Raw genomic sequence first — 17011 nt, forward strand, 5'->3', positions numbered from 1 at the left:
CATTCCTCTGCATCTCTATTAGATATAGATAAAGCATCCGGTTTTGGTTGTAGAATGAAATAATTAAGGATATAGCTTAGAAAAAACAGCCAAAAAAATAATTATAAATAAATGTTAATTGGTTCCTTGTCGCATTTGTGGTTTTATACGGTCTTCCTATTTAAATACAAACGACTCATTATGGAACATTTGGGAAAGTTGTGTGGATCACTGCATATTCCTATCTATCCGGACGTTTATTCGTCCCGTTTAGCTCCAATTTCCATCATTTCCACTCTTTACAACCGATGTCATCCGAAGCAAACCGCCCCACAGCCTTTGGTAAAAGGAACCGCAGACTGAGTGACGGCCAAACCAGTTGGCATCCTAGGTCCTTACCATTTCTAGGCACGGACCCACAACAGGTAAGGGGATTCGTATCTCATCTCCGATGGATCTCAGGTCCCTTTTCTTATCCGTTTTGTCATTTCTTATGATGGACTGTTGTGTCTTAATCTGACCGAGACACAATGAATACAATATCCTATACTTCTTGTGTGAGTCAATGATGTTTTTTAACGGGGTCTGGATACAAAAAAAATATATATAGAGATTTATCTATGTTTTACTTAAATAACAACACTTTGATGATAAATTAATAAAAATTATTTTTTCATTAATTAGTTCTACAATATGACCCGTAATAACTAACCTACACTCTTCTAGATGCGTGAAAACATATTGATTAATTTTTACTTACCTAATTTAATTTGTATTTTCTCTAATTCCAAGGTTCTAAAAACCATAATTACCAAACAAAATACAATACGTAATGTTTTTGAGTGTTTTTAAAAATTATCTCAATATTTTTTATCTTAAAAATGTTTTTTACTAAGTAATTAGTCTTCAGCCTATAGAATAATCATGGTAACGGTAAGTAAATTTTTCAGAGGCAACTGTTTGATATTCTTCTTTTTTTCGATTTATAAATAAAATATTTTTTACCTCAATTAATAAACTTTATTCATTCAAGAAGAAAAGGGGTGGATAATAATGGAACATTATAACATTATTATTTCTTTAATTTTTTCTATTTTTTGTTTTTATTTTAATTTAGACTTCATCCTATGAGCAAAAACAAAATAATATAGATCAATGACGTTCAATATTTATTTAATTTATTTCTTAATTTTCTTATCCTTTTTTACTTGTACATATGTGCGATTTTGAATTAGCAATATTGTTATTCTGTTCTGTACATGGCGAAGCCTTTACTAGATTTTAATTTGCTATTATTTAATTTAATATAATTTAATGTGTTCAGCAAAAATTAGCTATTGATAGCTAATATTGTCATGGATACAATATTTATTTATTACATTAATAAACATCGTGTCCATCGCAATTTTAGCTATTTGTTTCAACTATAGCTAATTTTTGCCCACTTCTGGTGCTGTCACGTAATTATTAGGTTAAAATAATTTTAAGTATTTGTTTCTTTATTTATTTTAATTTTTTTTTTTATTGTATTCATTGTATTTTAATGTATCCATTCTAAAATTGCATAATGATAAAGATGATAAGTTCATCAACAACATGTCTGAAGTAAAGATCATGGTAGACCACTGACTTCGCCTTGGCATATGTCATTCAGAAACCAGTGTGAACATGACCTTTAGTCCAGAACTAGTGCCATATACCTTATACTCTATAAAGTTGCTGACCAAATCACCCCTCTTTTTATATCTGTATCTATATCTATGCCTGTCTGCCTTAGGTAGGAGACGTGGTGGCCACATGAGGCCGCTGACTATGCGGGTATCCTTCCTCCCCATCGTCTCGCTTTTGGCCCTTCACTTTATCACACCAATCGTCGGTAAGTAACATTATAACAGTTATATTAGTTGTAATATTTGTGTATAATAATATGATAATATTACTATGTTTTCTGATATTTAAAAAAATCCTACCCCTATTTTCCTAGAGTTTTCATAGGAATCTTGAGTAGTTTCCTTGTACTGTATCCAAATATTTTTCTTATGTTTTCTGTTGAATTTTTCCTCTAAGTCTATGCCTTATTTGAGTTTTATCTATCTTATTTTTTTTTTTTATTATTCCATTTTCTTTCCTAGGTTTTAAGGGATGTATGTTGAGTAATTTTAATTTGGCTAGAGCTTTCCTTATCTCTACATCTATACCTTTTCTTTTGTAAAAAAAAATTGTATGGTATTTTTAGTTCATTATTTTTATCGTGATTTGGAAGAATGAAAAAAATAGTAAACATTTTTGTTTTATTTTAGTTAGTAGTATAAAAAATGGGCATTTTCTATTAGCTAAATCAGCACGTTGGTAAAAGTTATAATAATTTTAGGAGTACCACTGATTTAATTGTGTAAGGCGATATTTAAATTTTAGTTGGTAATGTCTGTTGAACAGATTCGATACTTAGGACTCCATCTTGATAAGAGACTTACTTGGAATCCACACACAAGACTGAAACGACAAGAAACTGCTCTTAGATTCCGATTGCTACAACACTTACTTGACAAACGCTCTAAACTTCCCATTCACTACAAAAAATTAGTATACACTACAATAATCAGACCAATTTGGACATATGGAATTGAGCTCTGGGGCTCCACCAAACCATCAAATTCTTCCCGCATCCAATCGTTACAATCCAAAATCCTACGTAAAATCCTTGATGCTCCTTATTACGTCACAAATAAACTCATTCACAAAGACCTTAACATCCCATTCGTTCCAGATTTGGCCCAAAACAGATATGCGTCTTTCATTCCAAACTCCTTAACCATCCTAACCCATTAATTCTTAATCTTTCATCCTTAACAATCCCTGATAATCCTCCGAGGCGTCTGAAAAGAAGATGGCCACGGGACCTTCTAATTTAAATTAATGTTTGAAGTACCACCAATGGGTGGTTCCTTCCCAAGATTTTCAAGTGTGTATGAAACATTCTGCATATTTACCTATTGTATAATTTTGTACAGTTGTAAATTACATTAAATAATAATTTAAAAAAAAAATTTGTTGGGATTATCTTATAAACTGTAATTAAAAAAAAAAAAGTGTTTTTGGCCTGGATAGGATTGGATTGATTTTATTTATTTTTCTTTTGGGTAGAAACCCCATACAAATTGAATTGGGCCAGAATTCAACTCAATTATATACCTATGAAAAATATATTAATGAAATATTTTATATGCTATATATTTAATTTACAAATACATAGTTAATTATTTATCAATAAATAAAAAATAATACAAAATTATGATTATATATTAAATAATAAAAAAACTTTTGCTACCAAACTGCATTTATTGGGTCCTTAATTCACAGCATAGTTATTCCTAGTTAGATATATATTTTTTTAATTCTTTAATTTATAGACATAGTATAGTAAATTTAAAATATAATATTAAGTATTAGCTAAAATTTCTCGTGTTTTTTCTTTCTGTTTTACCTTATTTATTGTATTTCTTTTATAATTACAGTATTCGTTAATATAAATTGTTTTTGTTAGGGACCTGTTTTTTTTAATTCAGTTCACTATAAATTTTATTGTATCGTTTTTATATCTCAATTTGATGAACTATTTTATTAACCTTGAATCTAATTATTATTTTTGTATATAGTAAGCTATTATAGAACAAAGAAGATATATAAATGAAATGAAAATAATATATTTTGCCAAAAATTATTGTATTGATTAATTTTTTAAACCTATTAATATTTCTAAACTCGTGTAATTATTTTATTATAAAAATTTATTGTGATATAACGCTGTTTATTTTACGAAACGTTCTGTGCCTCATAGAGTTGTAAATAAAGACTGACTACGGAGAGAGTTGGTTAGTGAAGCCCTACCCTCGAAACCACAGCCTTTCCTATCTTATTTCAGTTACCACTTTATCCTAGGATAATCCTATATCGTCAATAGTTAATCTATCCATCAGTAAATATATTTTACCGCCATTTATATAGATACCTAATAAACACTTTGGGCAATAGATTTATTATTTAGTAAACAGGTATTATAGCTCATAGGTGTGGTTGTTCGAATTTTTAGAGGTAGTAACCATTTGTGAATTACACTGGTTTAAACTCAAAATTTTTAAACCTATTTCGAATAAGTTAATAAAATTTTTGTTGTTGAAATTTTGCCAGTAGGTATGCCGTAACAAACCGTACTTTAAAATATTAATTTATAATTTTTATACCATTGAAGTATTTTCTTCAGTAGCCTTTCCAAAATCTTTACGATATGAATCTATTTTTTTTTATACGCTTAAATATGACAGATATAGTTTTGATTTCTTTATTAAATAATTGATTTCATTAATTTTCGTTATTTTCTAATTATGACATTTTCTTAGAATGTACATATATTTTCACTTTCACTTAGCTATATTTGAAACTGTCCAGGAAAATATTTAATTGATTTAAAATCCTAATTTTCAACAGAATTACACGTTATAGTGTCCTTATAATCAAGTCACGTAAAAGTGTTTATAAATGCCTTATTTCAAAAAATAAAAAGTTTTTTACTTACCGAAATAGCTTATATAAGGTAGGTATATGCCTGAGATGTTACTGGAACATTCTCGCTAAAATCGATTTATCGATAGTATTTCTTAATATTGTCGAATTCATACTCTAAATTGACAATGACGAATTTCAATAAACGAAAACAAAAAACAGTTTGAGCTTAAATACCGAAATTTTCAAAATGCCCTCCTTCAAAGTACCTTTAAATTTTTTTTATGCGAAAAAGTGGATAAATTTAAAGTCGGAAAAAAGGTGTAATTGATAATTAATATAAGAAAAAATATTTCTCCATCTAAAAAAAAAAATCTGTGATATAAAATAATGGTGAGTTACGAATAAACCGAATTTATAATTGAATGTTTTTATTTCCATGATAATTATTAGAATAATCAGTATTTATTTTCAGTAATCTATATATTGAATTGATTTGTACTCAAAGTGGTGTAATAAAATAAATTTGTGTGATTATCTTTTTTATAATAAATACTATTAAATAGTTTATTTTTACAAGCTATATTTAGTTTTGATTGCAGTTTTTAATTTAAGAATGGGACAATGAGGTGCACTTAATCAAATCTGGATGAATGAATAACTTAAGTATTTAAACAACCTAAAATATATTAGTGAAGAATTTTTTAGGGTTGGATTTTCTTTTTAAATAAAAAATTCATGGTCCTGATGAAATATGCCATTTTCGTCCCATTTAACTCCCAAAATGAGGCAAATTTACGGAATTTTTTCGCTAATTTTACTAAGTAAACTATTATCTTCTGTTCAATAAAATATAAATTAAAATAAGCAGTTTAAAATACTAATTGCTAAGTAGAGAAGAGAATAGGTATGCAGCCCTACGGATATAGCGGGGCAGGGCAGTTCATGTCTAGACGGTTCGCTCTGCCAAAACCCCGGGGACCGTCGACGCCTCTTCGGCGAATGTCCTCACTCTTAGTACACTAGCCCTTATGACATTTATTATGTTTATTACCTTATATCATTATATAGTAATAAATTTTAATTATATCCTACACGAAGAATTTATATTAGATTCTTTGACTACTGGTCAGTCAATTCTCATCCTAGCATTCAGTTAAGGGAAATTTGATTAAAACTAAAAATTTCTTTTTTATTTTGAAAAAACTGTGTGTTTTGAATATTACTTTAAAATATTGTCAGCGACGTTCCACTCATAATAAATCAATTAACTTTAAATGCGTTCTTTAAGAATTCTTTAGAATTTTTACAGTTTCTAATAATTCTGTTGTTGCTTTCCTAAAAATGACACTGGTGTTGCCGTGAGTCAACACTGTGAGGTCCGGTACCTTCCAGAGTCCACCTAGCCTCATGAAGTGAGTACCCTTCATTGTGGACAAATCTAGCTGTCCAGCGTGATTCTGACCAAATCACCTACTAGCAAAACCGTTGGTTCAGTAACAGTACTTCCTTATAAAGTACTGAACCCCTGATACTTCATGGGTACAGATTTATTTATATATGTCTGTATATACACATACAAATGCTTCAATAAAGATCTTTTGAAATGACCTACCTGCTTACGCAGTGGTCAAGGTGAAACAGTGGTGTGTGAATGTACGCACCCCGCCAGAGTTATTTATACAGAAAACATCTCCTCATTACTACTTAAGTCTAAGAATTAACATCAGCTCATTAATACATTAAATAACAATCCACTTTAGAATGAATATAATGCTCCGAGAATAATAAATGATTTTTTTATATGATACTGTCCTGGCCAATTATAAATTCCTCCTGTTTAATTAATTACGACTAAGGGAAGGATATGGCAACAGATAAGGTAGGGAATAATTTGCATCGCATTGCTAAATGTGAAGAGACCAGCGTTCCTTGGCTTTCGAGCCTGCCTACTAATGACACGGTTGTATCATTCATCAACGTACCAGTCGCCACTGTTATACCTCCAGGATACAAAGGAAGCCGTGGCTCGATATCTCTGGGTAGGGATAAGTCCAGTATAATCGGTCTCCGGTATGATGACAATGGCTGTTGTCATCGTTGTACATGTCAATTCACAACCTAGACTTGGGTTTTCTTTACTAGTCGTCAGCGTTTCGCATTGTACTATCAACATTGTACGAGTGATGAGTACACTGAAATATAACACTTTAGCTTAAATTAATATTTTTTTCAAATGCCTGTTTTTTTTTTTGGCGCCCAGTAGAACCCGAACGGCTTTCAATAATTACTTTCATACGTTAATATCCTGTGCAATCTGTTAGTAATAACTGAAAATTTTAATAAAAAGCATTTTTTACATTCCCTTATTTCATTAATCAGTCAGTTTAATGTTTCAAAATGTTTTGATTTACTTCGAATTCATTTAGAAACTTAAATTTTTTTTCTGTTTTTTTCTTTATAAAATATAGTGATTTGAGTAATTTATTAATTTATATTTATACTTATTTGGTTTTACTTATAGAAATGTTTTAGATTGTATTTTTTGTTGGTTAAATTTTAACTAGTCATATTTTATTACCTTTGTGTGTTAATATCAATTTGTCTTTTTCTTTTCTTTTTTTTTCGTTATATTTTATCCAGTATTTTTTTTCTTTTGTATCCTATGTTTTTTTTCTTAATTTTTTTTTTACCTTTGACTTATTTTTTTCTGATTTTATTTACCATGCAAACTATCAAGATTTTTAAACGCAGTGAATATTATTTTCAATGTCAGGGAGTGATATAGAGAGATATTTAGCTTCGTTTTCCTTGATATTAAGTTCTTAACCACGGTTTAACGTTAACCCTTGTATAAATAATCAGGTTGTGATTGCTAGGAATCGGCCTTAATCCATAGATTATGACCGATCATGGATTATATATATAACTCACATATGAAAGGAGATTGCTATACTGAGCCAATCATTGCTCAGATAAGCAAGTAAGGCGGTCCTCCTTGTAATAGGCTTATTGCCCGATAGATCCAATCTATGTTCGTTTTATTGCGAATCTTTTGCAAAACGGGTTTTATTATAGTCAGCGGAAAAGTCCGCTGTCGGCATGTACTTTGATATCTTTATCTTTGGTTCTGTATCAGTCCATTCGATTTTCCGACCCTTGCAATTTCTGCATAAATAAAAGTATATTTTAACTTATGGAGTTGATTTGTTTTACTGATATATTATCAACGCATTTATGCATTAGCCACTTTACTTTTTAACGACTCTGCGTTGAGGCTAATTTAAACTTAACTGCAAGTCATCAATGAAGAATAATGATTTATCTTTCACTAATAAGTAAATAATTTATTTACATTCAAATAAAGTTTAGGCCAAAAAAAAAGTCAGGTGCGGTGTGCGTATGACACTACTTTCACTTGTCACTCTGTGAGGCAAACATTTCAAACATTAAATTTTTATTGTTCTGTTATTATAAAAAATTTAGGATTTCTCGAGGCGTGAATAACGAATAGCAACTTTGTTCTTGGGAAGAATACAACTGTTTAACAAAATGTAACAAAACTGTGTAAATGTTATTGAGATAAGGAGTGATCGGACATACTCGGCTGTCTTGGAATTTTCAATTTTTATCAAATCCGTTCATAGTTCACGTTTATTACATTTTATTTCTGCTAACATTGAATAATGGTTAGCTATTTTTAATAAACTAAATTAAAAGCACTTAAATCGGAAATTTAAGCCCTTTTAAACTATTTCAGTGAGGATAAGATTTAGCTGACATCGAAGACCATTTTGTTGTACCATTTAGGCATTCATGGTATTTTGGGCTCATGAGATCTAAAAACGTGTATTTGAAGTTCAAGACATCAATTGAATCAATTGAAATCACCGTACTTTCCCTAACTCTATATTTCATAATTAAAACCTCTTTCATTCATTTTGCTTGTTGAAGTGGCTGGTATCTGTTGTAAGTAGTTATTTAGCTTAAGCTAGTAATATTCGGACTTATTAAAAATATTTTAGGATTATAATATACATACAATAGACAATATGGGATAATGGCTTTCGATGACGTATGGTGGAACGGATGACAAAATGATTAAATTGTGGGCAGAGGTGGGACGTTGGTGTTTGTGTGGGTGTGGGTGGACGACCTTGTATATCGACCTTGCCAAAACTTCATCTATCTCAATCATATTCTTTTTTATAAGTTATAAAAATCATAGTTGAATTTGACTGTTCCAGTTGTAGATTATTGTTTATAAATAAAAAGTAACTAAATTTATTATATTTAAAAATATACCTAAATTTTTTTATTTATCATTAATGATAATTTGCTTTTCTGAAAGAGGAATGTTTCTCATAGTCTGTTTTCTGAGATGGTTTAAATTCTCTTATTTTTTGATCAATTTTCGCTTTTTTTAAGTTGTAAATTATTTGAGTTTTAAATAAATGATGTCTTTTTTAAAAAAAGGAACTATTCTATTTTAGTTATTTTTTTATATTTTTAAATCTATTATTCATACTTTTATTCGGATTCCTATTAATATCGAAAAAAAAAAATTACAAAAAGTTTTAAAATGGAAATATTACGCAGGTTCCATACTAATCTTTGATCTTTTCTAATTTTCTTTTTATTTTCTAAAATAAGGGAAATTCTCAATTAATTCCTAATGCTGTAATGGTTTATTTATTATAAATAAATTCTTGATTTATTTTCTTATACCGTTTAAATCCGGTTATTAAAAGAAAGATAAAGTAGTGTATTTGATTTAAATATAACTTTTAACTTGCGATTTTCTTTATGTTTCGCCACTACCGAAGGTATGAGTTGAAGATTTTTTTTTTCATAAAAATAAATTTTGTCCTTAGAATCGAAAATTTCCACTCGCGTTTCCAGACTTAGATATCAACTTTAGCTCCGTTTCTGTGGTTAACTCTTTGTTCCGCATTACAAGAACTACCGTTAATCCGATTAACCACCGTTAATTTTGAGATACTGTATGGTTGAGTCAGATGAAATTCCATCCATTACTGTGGCTTACGTATGCATAAATGTATCTTCCTTGACAGATACAGACACAACCTTCTTCGAAAGTTGGAGTGAAGTTGGGGATTAATGTGTAAGTGGTGAAATGTTACTAGAATCACATTTACCAAATTCTTCCGAGTAATTTAAAAAACAATTCTTCCCGTAAATGGTATTCTCAGATGACTAATCAACCTTAAAATATAGGAAATTTCGAAGTGTAAAAGGGAAAACTTATTTTCGTTCTTAACTTAGCAATGGAGACAAGTAAGACAGACATAGGGTTTATGGCATGAGTTTTTTTCTAATTAATACGTACTTAAAACTCTGCTCTTTTTTAAAAATATGTAATTTTGCTATTGTTAAAATATCAATACGCATGCGTGGGGATTATTCTTTAAACAAATTTGTAGTTTAAAGAATTAAAATACTAAAAATAGTAAAAAAAAAAAATTAATCAGAATAATAGACCACTGTTATTGTTAGCACTACTCGAAGGTTATCAGACTAATTTTTAATTCAGCAATGATTCCATCGGCCGGAACTGTTATCTTCCCATCTCCTTCGCAGTACCTCGTCCTAGGCGAAGGGCCTCATCTACTGGATGATGGATCGCTTCTGAAATCATAAGGACTGTGTAGAAAATACGCGTGTGTGAATTTCCTTTCCCCATTTAGTCTTGCGCCGTTGGTTTGGGAAGCGCTCTGTTTAACAGGTAACTGGTGCGAAACCTTAGTGCCTCTTTTATTTCTTAACTGTCGTGAAAGAAATTTTAACATATTTTTTTTTTTTATCAAATATGTTACTATTATTCTGTTTAAAATAAATCTTTACTATTCAAATTTACACAACTAAATTGCAACATGCTCTAGTGATCATAACACGTTACTAAAGATAACCATAATTAGTTTTAATAAATTATTCACATTTTTTAAATAATCAGGTGATCAAAGATTACCTAACTATCTTTCAGTACACTTTATAGGTGCCAAGATAAAAAAAAAAATTAAAAATATCTATAAATTCTTTTTTTAATGTACAATCGATTGCTGTTAAGAGCCTACGGACAAATTATTATGTTAAAACCAGAATTTACACTCAAAGAATTTAGTCATTTTTTTTCCCCTTAAGGTATATTCTTCGAAAGTGATTTTGAGCCATCTAAACTAGTTTTTCTCCTATTTTGGCTTTACTATCGTTTCCATCTTCCGTAAATCTATCAGAAACTCATTTTTGAAAATAGAATCGAGTTACCTCGTTTTGCCCTGAGATCTTCATTTTCAAGCTTAAAAATTAAATTGATTAAGAGAAGATAGTTATGAATATTAAATAAAATATTAGGAGTCCATGTAATGAATGATTATTCTCATAAAAAATTAAACAATTTTCAATGCTTTATTTTTAATTTCACAATTTTATAGCTACGAAAATTGTTTCATGGTTTTTGTAAAACAATTAGTATTGTTAAAAATTTGATGAAAACCTTTTGAAATAGGTTTACCTATATTTTGTCAATTCCACATTCCATTTTATGTGTTCATTTCGAAGAATTTCTTTTCAGCACGACTATTTTGTTTTATCTAAAATACTTTATGTTATCATCCCGTACATAACATGGCTCTTGGAGACAGACACCTTGCTCTAATTGGAAAGAGAGGTGAGGACTGGTGTAGGGCATTCTATTCTTAGTGAAGAACAGGAATGGCCGACGGTTCATTAGCTCCAGATAGTACCGTCCCATAACTGGAGGCTAGGAGACTAGCCTATTATATTATATATATATTTACAATATCTTATTTTTATTATATAATTAATAAATTAATTCTGTCTGTAACAATAAATAATGCCGAGTCATTATTACCTTTGTGTGCGCCTAGTAACGGAATACCTTCCTTAAAAGTACCTTCTCGGATTTATCTTTGATTAGCAGAATTTCTTTTAAGGATCTCTAAAACAATATTAAATAACTGGCATTGATGTATTTTGCTTAGCTTTGCTCTAATTCTTTTATTTATTTTTCCTTAACGTTTTCTTTGTTTTTGCTCTTCTGATTTTTTAAAGTGTAGTTTAACGCTTATGTAATAGGCAATGGCTACTAAGTCAAACTCAGCATTTTGTTCTAATAATAAATGTGTATAATAGTGATGTATCACTAAATAATAATATTTATTAAAGGAATTGATGGTCAGGGTGGCGGTCAAAAGAGGAAATCAAGTAGTTCAAAATTATGTATTATGCAGTAACGTTTCGTCCCACCATCCATGGCTTCATTCGGGCTAAAAACTAAAATTATTGTAAACAAAGTAGGAGTAAAAAACATGAAATAAAATTTTAACTATTATGGGACTATAAGATGCAACACATATATGAAAATAAAAATGAGCAAAATAAATTAAAACAGAAAAAAATATATATGTTGTAAAGAATTGAGTATAAATAAGAAATATTATAATAAATTTTAGTCATGAAATGAGCAGATGGTGTAATATACAATAAAATAATTGATACTAGAAAAAAACTACTGGGCGCCAAAAAAAAAAAAAAGAAAGGCATTTGAAAAAATATATTAAAAATATAAAATTATATTAAGTTATTTTAATAATTGTAAATATGAGTAAAGAATTAGTTGAACTTTCTTTTTTACCTCATTAGTTACATTCAGTCAATTAACAAACTTCTAGTTTTTATTGTACTTTCTTCTTTTGTTTTACTAAATATGTATATATATTTGTTTTTATGCTATTGTTTTTTATCAAGAGTCTACCCTCCTTCACTTTAATAGCTTTTATTAATTAATCCTAAGCTATAAAATCAGAAGAAATATAATTTATTTTGAATCACGTGTACCATTTTTTTTTATTATATGTGTATGTTTTTTTTTTTTTTTTGTATAACTTATCTTTATCGGTGAGTGGTATCCAGTAAACATCCACCCTCTTGATGATGGTGTTTTGCTTGAGTGCTTACGACTGACTAAACAGACACTGACTGAAGAGATAGGCCACGTAGCCCGGAGATTGAAGGGGCGGGTCTGAGGGGAGAGACAATTCGCTACCGCTAAGTTCGTTCAACTGCTCAAAAAAAAAAAAGAAAAAAAAAGAAGAAGATAGTTCCATTTATTTAAAAATGTTATAAAAAGCCATCTTGATCAAGTAAAACATCTTTTATAATTGAGACTTGATGATAGGTAGGAATATTGTAACTTTTTTTTTTAATGACTTAGTTATTAAATTCATCCTTGTCAGCCAATCAAATGGAGTTGGGTCTCCAAAAAAATATATTTGGTCGAGAATCTGTTGTCTGCGTCATTCCCTTGATCTGCATCTTTTCAACTATAAATAAATAAATGAATAATTATTTATTGGCCCGCTTTCATACGCAAAAAACTTTAAATAATTCGAGTTTTAATGCTGTATCTAAAATAGATCTCACATAGTCAATCAGTCTTTGTTTACACTGCAGAAGCTTACTCACTGTAAGGAACTACTTTCTTGCTGTCCACTGTAGCAATAACTTTTCCTCCTCTTGACAAATACTATTAAACAAAGAGTTACAGAAAGCTTAAGAGAGAGATAGAGATGGAGTGTTGCTGCGGATATATTTCGTCATCAACGTTTCAGAATCTGTTGTGTAAGGGCAATCATAACGTATATTGCTCTCCGGTATATAGTAATTATATGTAATCTTTCTGCTATAATCTCGAGTCTTTATATACACGTTTAGAATTTAGCAAGATTATATTCTTGTATCTTGTATTTTAAACTCGTAATTACTTTAAATGAAAAAGAAAATGAACTAAATATTATAAACTATAAAGAGAAATTAAGGTATATGTACTTATTTGCAAGTTGTAAATAAAAATTAAAAACATTAAATGTGAAAAAAAAATAAATCTTCCATCAAATCATGAACTATAAGTTATCTAATAATAATAAAATGGAGTAATGATGATTAATAGAAGGTTAGATTATAAATTAATATGATCATAATCTTATGTAGAAATAAAATTATCCATCTGACTATTTATTTATAAATTTTAATTGATATTCATTAGGAATTGGGAGAACAGTGATTTAAAATGTATTTGAAGGTTGGAAAGGTATTGGTGCGATGAATGTAATTCTATAGCAAAGATGAAGGGATTAGGAAAGATCTGTCATAGACTGCGGTTCGGTTGCCAGTTGTATTTTGGTTACGTCAAAGGTTTACGGTTTTTCAACACTTTGTCTCATAATTACGGTTTAGGTTTATACAAAAGGGTTCTGCTTAGTTATTTTTATACTCATCAATATCATCATTCGTTGTAATACGGGATATTTGAGGTCAGTTTATTTTTTTCTTCTGTGTTACTGAATCCCTAATTATTGCTAATGCTTCTAGTTGCGCGTCAAGTTGCGTCGATTTCGCTAAATCTCCTAAGTCCCTCCAGAGCTCTGGGACTTCTTCACCCCTCTGGAGGAACTTTACCATACCTCTGGTAAAGTACTTCTCCTCACTAGAGGTTCACTAACCGAGACGGGACACTGTTACTATTCCCGACAAGGACGACCTCCCACAGATCCAGACACACCCGATATAGCCGCCACCTAGTCACTGTCTAACCAAGGTGTCTGCGTGGCTGTGGGCACGTTCAGTCCTGTCATATCGCATGTGTAAAACATATATATGTTAGTAATAAGTCTTAACTCTTGGCGATTATAATTGTATGATATATCACCAATACACTTGTCTCAAAAGTGTATTATATAAGAAGATATTCGGTGATGAAATATTCCAATTATGGTATATGATACATTATCATATGGTATATGATACAAAAAAGGAAAAATCCGTTTTTAATATTTTTTTATTCTGGACGCATTTTTGTCTTATACATTCCATATATAAATATATATTAGTTTATCTCACAGTTAAGCCTTATTTTATACGAAAAAATTGAGTATATGTCAGTTAAAGTAAAAAAAAAGTGGGTTAGTTACCTGTTCGTCACAATATTTTTTAAAGGGATAAGAGTCTTTATTGCCTTAAAAAATAATCTTACGAACGGGTATCGAACCCAGTTTTTAATTAAGAAATATTTGTTTACTTTAATTTTAACGCTCGAGTACGAAATAAACTAATACATTACATATGAGTCTGTAAAAAAAAAGTATGTAGATTTTAAAAATTTATTGTTTGAAAGTTTATTGTCGATTTTTGTCCTTTAAATTGATTATAGAGTAACTAATTTTTCCTTTAAATTATTTTTTGTATTATATACCTTTGTGATTTTTACAGTAGTTGGTTGTCTGAATCAAAGTTAGGTTTTTGAATAATTAATAATCTTAGCCCACCAATTCTGATAATAACAAACCAATATTTCTTTGGTTATAAAGAAAATAATAAATATATAGCCATTTGTGTCTATAATACGTATTTTGTATCACTGTATTTATTTAATTTTTATATAATTCTAGCTGTATCCCTAGCTTTCAACCGCGTTAAATTTCCACCATACATCATTGGTTTATACATATACATGCATATTAATTTTTATGATTTGCTTTGTTGAGAATTTTTTAATTTGCATATTTTTATTTATAAAAAAAGTTATTAAACACTTAAATTATTTTTTTAAACCCAGCCTTAGTCCATGTTTACAGCTTGAGAAGAACCATCATTAAAATTTTAATTTTAATTACACCGGCCTAATGTGTCTTAGTGTAATGATATAAAACCTACAGCCTGAGATAAACAGTCCTTCCAAAATAATAAGAAAAAAAAAGGTTTATTTATTATAGTTTATACAACCTTAATAAAGGCCTTACGTCGCCATTAAAGAGTCATATGTACATAGTTTCGAATTTTTAATTATCTTCACCAGGGGAAAAGAGTTGTGCAAATTTGAGGATTCCCCGTGACGGTTTGAGATAGCGAGATTGAGGACAGTTCCGCTAGAATTGTGCAACCCGTCTCAGCCAAGGTTTTTTCTCCTTTATGGCCAGAACTATTTTATAATACTTTAATTGTCTCCTTGGGTTCCCTTGTTAAAAACAAATAATTGTTATCTAAACGCCTTTAGGAAAATGAAAATGTCAAATTGCTTTTCCTAGTTGAAACGAGTACGCGCATTTTTATACAGTTGTCAACTAGAATTTGTTTGATTTTAAATTATCAAAAAATTATCAAATTTTATATTTAGTTTATCTGATTGACAAATTTTTTTAAAATTATTTTTCTGTATAAAATTACTTTATATTTATCCTGTATCAATTTCTGAGAAAATAAACTCCCTTAAAACTTCATATATTTTTTATTTACGAATTGGTTAACGTTTTGGTCTTTAATTAATCATATTTTAAATTTTCGTGATCATAATTCATTCATCTCTGCAATATGGTTGCCATTTACCTGCCTCAATATGATGGAGTAAATTTTACTGAAAATCAGACAAGTAGTTTAATACTAGGGGATTGGATTAGAAAATGAGCAGTATGAAGTTCAAAACGTTATATGATTTATATCATATATAGATGAGTTGTTTAAAGTTTTAATAGTTTTCTCAAAAACTTCTACTTTGAAGAAGATATTTTAAACTATTATTTTGAAAGATATAAAATTCCATTTTACTTCCCTTAATTTCGATGAAAGCATGTTTGGTTTTGGAAAAACAAAAATTAAACCATTTTATTTTTTCTTTATTTCACAGAAGTTGATACATTAATCTCTGAATAAAATAGTTAAGCTGACAAAAATTGTTGAAGAAATTTCGTCCACTCATTAATTTACGGTTATGATTTTGCTAAAGCTTCAAGAAGTTCAGACATGATACTTTTTAAGTTTTACATACGATTCTGGAAGTCAAGTAATTAGTTAAATTATAAAACTATTAAATCATGCAAAAACCCTTGTCCTTTTTGTGTAACTATTGTTGTGTTTAACGTTGTCCAGGCAAATGCTCTTATGCATACGTAAGCGAAATTTTTCCACATTATTTCGAAATGTAGGAAAATACATTTGCTATTTGACTGGACGGACACGAAATCAAATTTGTACTTGTATGTCCTAAAACGTAAAAGGTTTTAAAATTTAAAATTTTCGTTTCTGAAATTTTTTTTTATTTTCTACTCGGGTACAAAGGTGTATCAGTGATGAAGCAAAATAATTCAGATAAAATCGAACATTTCCAAAAATAATAGTATATTTTTATACGTGAAGAATTATAAAATTCATTTTGAGATACTTGACAAATCCTATCTATCTGGGAAAATTACTACTACAAATAATTTTACTACTAATTCCTAGATCTCAGGTATACGATACTGATAAAGCGTTGGATAGGAGAATTTTTTGATTTGAATAATGACAAAATGAAATTAATGATAATTTTTATCAAAGGAATGTTTCCAACCTTTATCTTTATGCTCATTTCAGCACGAATTGTCTTTATTATTTTTTTTATTGACAGCTATTTCATTCTATATTTGTTCTGTTTAATGTGTAATAAAAAATATGACTCGTA

The 17011-nt window shown here is 29.3% G+C and overlaps 1 protein-coding gene across 2 annotated transcripts in view; it reads left to right on the plus strand.

Annotated features, from left to right (window-relative positions):
* Positions 1–17011, plus strand: part of LOC106678867 (protein spitz) — a 108118-nt gene that overhangs the window by 26122 nt on the left and 64985 nt on the right. For both annotated transcript variants that reach the window (XM_067046747.1, XM_067046748.1), the window contains exon 2: positions 1757–1855. In XM_067046747.1, the coding sequence (XP_066902848.1) occupies positions 1757–1855 (99 nt within the window). The remainder of the gene's footprint in view (positions 1–1756; positions 1856–17011) is intronic.

Source organism: Halyomorpha halys, unplaced genomic scaffold, assembly GCF_000696795.3.
Source record: "Halyomorpha halys isolate HHAL.00 unplaced genomic scaffold, Hhal_1.1 Scaffold164.1, whole genome shotgun sequence".
NCBI lineage: Eukaryota > Metazoa > Arthropoda > Insecta > Hemiptera > Pentatomidae > Halyomorpha > Halyomorpha halys.